We start from the raw sequence: 7500 nt of genomic DNA, 5'->3' as shown, positions 1-7500 counted from the left end.
CTTAGTCTAATATTTCTAGTTCCTGGCTATTCCTAAAAGAAAACACAAGTCTAAGTTAACTTACATGTGAGCAAGAGGCAATGCTGTGAGTAGGATAATCAAGACAAAAATGCTAAATGCCTTCTGATTCTCTCTGTTTAAATTGAAACTGCAGTTCTGATAAACATTACATCATTTCTTTTACACTTTACTGGTGTTCCCAGGCCAACAGAAACTGCATCTACATTATTTTACACCTCATTTTGTTATTTTGCAGCTGGTCAGGAGCAGAGCAAAAAAATACAATTGCATGTTTAAATCTAGGAATTTAACTCTTGGTTAAAAGAATAGAAAGAATTTCTTCATCTAGATTTTTCGGCACCACTGTCTACTTCAAAGGGTCACCACATGCTTTACTTTGGTCAGTAGAGTGCACTGTTGTCACATTTATTTCCAGTTCCACATGTAAAAGTATTTCTTTACATTTAAGACAGCAAGCCTGTAGTTTACAGTCATATTTACAAATGACAGAATTATCTACAAAATGATATCTGGCTAGGCTGGCAGCCTTCACAGATATCTAGTGTAAATGGAGATTATGGATGCAAAGGACCAAACAGTTCTATGAAGTGTTAAGATAAAGAAGGGTCAAGGTAGAGGATAAGAAAATGCAAAGGGCTTGGGAAAGGGAGGGGAAATGCATGGGAGTTGCAGTATACTGGAAGAAGACAATTCTGGCAGTGAAGCACATACAGAAATAGAAATAAATGTTAGCAGACTGCTCAGTACTGAAGTTAAAGCCATCATTACTCAAGATTTGAAGGGGGCAATAATAGCATGGTAACATGAAGTAAATAAGAGGTTCTTAGATATGGGAAGAAGATGGTGGGAACTGAGTAGAATGAGGAATGGAGGGGAAACTGAAAAAGCAATGGAAAGAGGTATTAGAATGTTACAAAAATGAAAATTATACCAGGCAAAATGGGAGGATAAATCTAAAGGGAAATCAAGGGAGTGGGGAGAATAGGGATAGGACAGGAAATTAAGCGGCCAACCACTGATAACACATAGTGCACCATACATGAGGATTACACATATTAATGAGATATACTGTGTGGAATTAATAAAGTTTAAAACAAACAGACTGGGTAATTAAAATACTTTGATTCCATATTTGTAGTGAAATAGAGCAACTTTGGAAACAGCCAGGGACAGAGAAGACCCGACACAGCAGGAATTCCACTCTGGAGGCACTTGAGTCTAGTGGCTGCACTTGCCAATTTCTTACATGGGAAAGAAGACACATGCCTACTGAGATAATGACACATGCCTACCGAGATAAAGAAACATGTCTATCTAGATATTGACACATACCTACCGAGATAATGTCACATGCCTATCGAGATAATGACACATACCTGTCGAAGTAATGACAAATACCTACCGAGATAATGACACATGCCTATCGAGATAATGACACATACCTACCGAGATAATGACACACTCCTACCGAGATAATGACACACGCCTACCGAGATAATGACATATACCTACATAGATAATGACACATGCCTATCTAGATAATGACACATACCTATCTAGATAATGACACATGCCTATCTAGATAATGACACATACCTACCGAGATACCTACTGAGATAATGACACATAGCTTTCTAGATAATGACACATAGCTATCTAGATAATGACACATACCTCTCTAGATAATGTACTACACCTTTTCCTGAATCAAAGGTTCTGCTCACTTTCTTTCACTATTTAGGTCTTGGCAAATGTCAGCTGCATTGAGTTTTGTTTGATACAGCAAACATTCATGCTGTTTTAATTTTTGTCATATACAGTATGCAACATATTAGCGTGCCATTATAAACCTTTAGGACAAAAGCAGGACTACCATATCTGCATCAAAAGGTCAGATGCATTGCTGTTCCAGCTACCCACAGCTGGTATAAAACTGAATAAGAAGAATAAGTTTAGGAAGTACTCTGATGACCATTGTGGGGAGCAGACTTTATCCTGACACGAGCATTCAAGTGTTTATCTGCTTATGTAAAAAGTTTTAATGGTTAAATGTGGGCATTCTCATAAAAAAACATCATTTAAATTACTACAGCAAAAACCTGTCTTAACAATCAGTTTCAAATATCATGTTCAGATAACAGAAGTATTGCCTCTGTTCAAATCATAGAAGACCCTTATAAAAAGACAAAACTTCAGGTACCTTTTAAATGAGGACTCCAAGTCACATAACCTAATCAGGATGGCTAGTTGATACCAAAGGACCTGGGCACGATACACAAAAGAAATCATGACAGATTTCTCAAGAAGATCCTTTGGAACACTTAGCAACCTCTGATCTGATGACCTGATATTTCTAGCACAGATATGTCTCAGCAGCTCTTTTTCAAAAGCACAGAGAAGATCTGGCAAGCCATGGAAGGTGAGAGTTAGAATTTTAAATAGATATTTGGCCTCGACAAGCATGGATTCTGCATCATAGCCATGGTATGATAATTCCAATGTTTGTCATTCAACAGTCTTGCTGTGCTATTCTGACTGCACAGTAAGGAGGCCAGATGACTAGCTAATAGCCTGAGACACATAGAGATGTAGTAGTCAACATCCCAAGGTCTGAAAATGGAATTGATCTCAGATATTTTCTTTAGATGAAGATATAATGACTTGACAATGGCTGACAACTGGTCCTTCAGTGCCATTCTGTCATAAAGAATAATGCTTAATGCCCAGATGTAGAATGTCAGATACAAGTTTTGGATGAGTTCCCTTTATGCAATCAGTGGGGAAATCAGCATGAAATAAGACTGACAGATGCTGGCATGCACCAACATTGCTTTGGTCTTAGCCAGATTGAACTTCAAATCATTTCAGTTCACTCGGTTAAGGACTAAATCTAAACAGTTGTCTAAATTTTAAAAAATCCAATTAACTTTCTAGAGAAAATGAAATGTGTAACAGAGTATCATCTTTGTGTAACTGACAAAAAATATCTCTAAAAATAATTTCCCAAACCAGCGACATTTGCACAATGAACAGAGGAGAGCCTGAGCCAAGCCCTGGAGTATACTGCAGTCCAGTGAGTAGTAACCTATAAATTCAAACTGAACACCACTCGCTGAAGATGATAAACCTCACAAATTCAAGGACGTTCCCATAGTCCACTGTTTCAAAAGCTACCAGAAGATCAAGCAAGACCAATAAAGAATATTTGCAATGATCCTTCACCATCAGGAAATAACTAGCCGCTCTAATAAAGTTTGTCTTCATGCTTTGCCCAGATGAAAGCAAGACTACTATGCCATGCATTGTCAAAATACCTCTCAATCTCTTTGTGAGAAAAAATTGGTAAAAAGCCAAAAGTAAACAGGCGACATCTTCCCCACAATAGGGACATAGTTTAAGTATTGCTCTTATAAACTTAGAAAGTTACTGGGATGACAGGTTATGCATTAGAATGCATTTTCTGAAATATATGATGTCTGAAGCTAAAAGGTCTGTCATTATTTAGTGACTTAGACCTCGATTATTTGCCAGAAAACCACAAAATTTATGATGAACAGACCAAATATATGAGGCAAAAATCTAGACAGTTGAGAGGTATGAATGTCAGATATGACTATAGCTGAGCATAGACCCATTCAATAAATGCAAAGATTGAGAGGATGAGCTTATTGCAAACAATTTATTGAAACTTAATCTGCATAAGTCTGGATCACCCACCTCAGACCAAAAGCAACGCTGCATGGTCAGTTATGGGAAATATCTGCTCCCTCTTGGAAATCTTGCCTGCAAAAAAACAAAATGTAGCACCCTCACAAAGATAGAAAAACACAGAAGAAACTCTAAAAGTAGTCAAACAAACTTGGGTGCACAACCTGTCAACCAGAGGGAATAGGTCAAATGGATATTTAGATACAATGAAGATCTGGTCTGGAATAACAGTGAATTTCATCTGAAAGATTGCCACCTGGTATATGGCATAAGTGAATTTCATCTGAAAGATTGCCACCAGGTATATGGCATAAGTGAATTTCATCTGAAAGATTGCCACCTGGTATATGGCATAAGTGAATTTCATCTGAAAGATTGCCACCTGGTATATGGCATAAGTGAATTTCATCTGAAAGATTGCCACCTGGTATATGGCATAAGTGAATTTCATCTGATAGATTGCCACCTGGTATATGGCATAAGTGAATTTCATCTGGAAGATTGCCACCTGGTATATGGCATAATACCCATCCAGAAAGAGTTTATCATTGAGAAGGCATACTCTACCCATTTTCATTCCATTCCATGCCCTAGCCTACATATTAACAAAAACTCATGGTCAGATTATTACTTTTGTCAACCTGTAGCCCTAAGACTGACTCAGTGCACTTCCATCTGTATTACTATATGCTATTTGCAGGGACTAGCTAATCTGTATTACCGTCACTGGCCCCCTACAACCCCCACCATCACAGTGCAGCTGGTCAAGGAGTAGACTTAAGAAGTCTGAATTTTCAGTCCTCAAATTTTCAGCCCAAGGGAGTGAGACAGGGAAGGCCTAAGCTGAAGTAGGCTTGTTAATGTTCATACCAACAGAGAAGTATCAACATCAAGTCCTTCATCTCGAGATGAAGCTAGAAGAGTAAGCAGACTTACATGATGCAGTGGAAACCATCTGAGTGAAGCCAAAGCTCTCCAGCAAACCCAATAAATCCATGGCTAGTTCACATGTCTCATCACTGACCAGACATTAAAATCCTCACAGGATTAACTACCTAGGGGATTTGTGAACTAGGTCAATGATAAGATTAGAGATTATGTGCAGAAACACTCTAAGGCTACCACATGGGTGACAGATGGGGAGGAATCTGCAGTTAACTCCTACCTATAGAAGTTAAAAACCACGAAGGAAGCTTGCTGCAGATATGATAGAATAATCCAATGAACAAGCGGTAGCTGTAAAACGATAATGTTAGCACTTTTATTAACCAAGAACTTTCGGAAGGTATAGTAACCCACCTTCTTCAGACAAAACCAACTCCTACCTATAGGACATATTCAAAAGTATTAGATCCTCCAGCTCCAACCTTGTTGACTGCAGGGCAAATGTACAGCAACTGATCACATCCCTGCCAGGATTTCCCCTAGTTTGGACTGTGAATTACACAAATACCACTGAAGCACAAGACTCAGATCAAGGCCCTGAGTATTTGTCCAACCAAATCCCTGCGATAAATGTTAAAACAACCATGCAAAGAAACTGGATCTAGTGTACAGCTTTTTACGATTAGCCAAGTGTTACAAAACAATGCTCTGGACAAGGTACCAGTAGGACAGATCCTGTTTGTATTGCATTAACATGACAGTCCAACACTCAAGGTATTGAAATGAGGCAGGCAGGACATGCTACCCCCACAGCATTTTGCTGTTGAGCGGTGCTGAATAACCCTAATTCTTACACAGACCCTCCATAGTCAGAGCACACAAATGAGTTCTTCCTAAAGCCAGCCTTATGATTTTTTTAACTATCTCCAGTCTCCTATACTGCAGGGAGACTAGGGAGCAACAGACACATTAAAACGTTAAACAGCAAATCTAACATTATTTAACAGGTAAAGTAAGAAATTAAAAACTGCAAAAAAGTCAGAAGGGTAGACTCAGCCATTATTTAAAAAGAATTAAAAGTATCAATGATGTGTCATTGATCACTTATAAAGCAGTAAGATTTAATTTTGCAATGCATCCCTTGCAAAAGAAATATAAAATTGCAGTTGCAAACGCACTCAGTTATCCAAACCATATTGAAGTCATATGAAATTCATATGATGACACCAACTAATGCTAAGAGTAGGTAAGAAAGAGGATAAGGTCAAACATAAAAATAAAATGGAGTAAGACATAAATACAGCCTCCCCTCAAAAAACAAAATCACAAGAATATCCTTGATGAAATAATTAGGTTGTGGGTGCTGTGGCTGTAATATGCAAAAATCTGCCAGAGTTCTGCATAACACTGCAGTAGAAATATGTTAGAAACACCAGGAGTTTGTCAGTGTACAATAACTAACATGGCTTCATAAGTCAAAACATAGTCCAGGGGCAGTGAAATAAGTCAGAAAGACAAGCCAGGCAATAAGCAACACTATACAGAAAAAAAAAATCACCATCTAATGTTAATAAAGACCTTTACTCTGCTTACTCTAATTGTTAGAATAGCTCTCCCTTCACTAAGATCACACAACACAAAAACACACTAACACAATCCACCTTGTTCTGCAGTAGCCAAATAACTAAAGGAGATCAAAACCAAGGTCCAGCTGCTAATTCCCAAGAATCCCCAATGCTTGGATATGACAAATTAGTCATCTACTCAGCTGTTGAGTACCAGATAAGCAAACAGATCTGAAATGTCTTTCTCTGAAAGTTTTGCTGGAATAAACCATCAGCAGCCACAAACTGGGGAGAAGCAGCCCCAAGAAACACCCATAAAAGGTAACCTGCAACTTCTTCAGTACTAGCTCTGTGCCTCATTGTACCTGAGATGACAAGAGCTATCCAAGGACAAAAAGTCCAGATGTAAAAACATAACCCACATATGAGCAGGGTCTAAAAACACACTTTGCTTGAGCCACTCAGATATTAAAAACTAACATTAAGCACAGCCTGTATACAGCCATTGAAACACTTCAGAATATGCTTTGCAGTACAGTGAACAGAAAAATTAAATACTAAATCAACACTTTAAAAGATACTCATCTGCTCCAACCAGCTTTCTGTCCCAGCATCCAGGTCTTATATAGATACTGTGGTCAGTCACATTAAGCTCTTTAAGAGCAGCTTTTTATTTAATTGTTAGATGCCAGAAGTTGTCTACAGTGTCAATAAAATAATATATGGGATGGGATATATGCAATAAATTGTTTACCAAAATGTTTTTTTTTTTAAGTATCAATCCACAAAGCTATGATTTAATTTTAATATTGCTGTTTTTTCTGTCCTTAGGAATTTCTCTTGGTGCTGCATGCACACTGACACGCAGTACTACAGTTATTCAGCAAGTTGTTGCAGAACTCCAGGATTATCAGACAGAAGTGCTTAAAGCCATTCTTGAACAGCTACAGTGGTTTGCAGGGCAACAAATCAGAAATGTCGCTGTAAGTGTCAACACAAAAGCTAAGGGAAAATAATGAAACCATTGATGAAAATATAAAGCAGCAATGTTATGATTATTATTAGTATATAAGGTTTTAATGCTATCACTAGACAAGTCCTGCTGTTATGGATGTGCACTACTGTTAGCTCTTGATTTCAGTAGTAAGTTACCAATTAGTCAGCACTGCATGTGTCCTGTGTACAATGCGCTGGGAATGTTTAGTAGAGTCACACTCCTTAGAGCTGCCAAATGGAGCTACTCAGTCTGCATTTGTTTATAGTTATTGGCCTGCTTCAGTCAAGGACACTACATGCTGTTTTTCTTAAAATACTGTCACGA

At 38.1% G+C, this 7500-nt stretch overlaps 1 protein-coding gene across 1 annotated transcript in view; it reads left to right on the top strand.

Moving 5' to 3' along the window:
• LOC122792414 (xanthine dehydrogenase/oxidase-like) overlaps positions 1-7500 on the top strand; it is a 1368088-nt gene that overhangs the window by 5542 nt on the left and 1355046 nt on the right. Inside the window, exon 3 of the mRNA XM_044060203.1 lies at positions 7011-7162. Within this exon, the coding sequence (XP_043916138.1) occupies positions 7011-7162 (152 nt within the window). The remainder of the gene's footprint in view (positions 1-7010; positions 7163-7500) is intronic.

This window comes from Protopterus annectens, chromosome 1.part2 (assembly GCF_019279795.1).
Source record: "Protopterus annectens isolate FY-2018-M chromosome 1.part2, PAN1.0, whole genome shotgun sequence".
Taxonomy (NCBI): Eukaryota; Metazoa; Chordata; order Ceratodontiformes; family Protopteridae; genus Protopterus; species Protopterus annectens.
The sequence above is the reverse complement of the archived record's forward strand: the minus strand, read 5'-3'. Positions and strand labels throughout refer to the sequence as shown.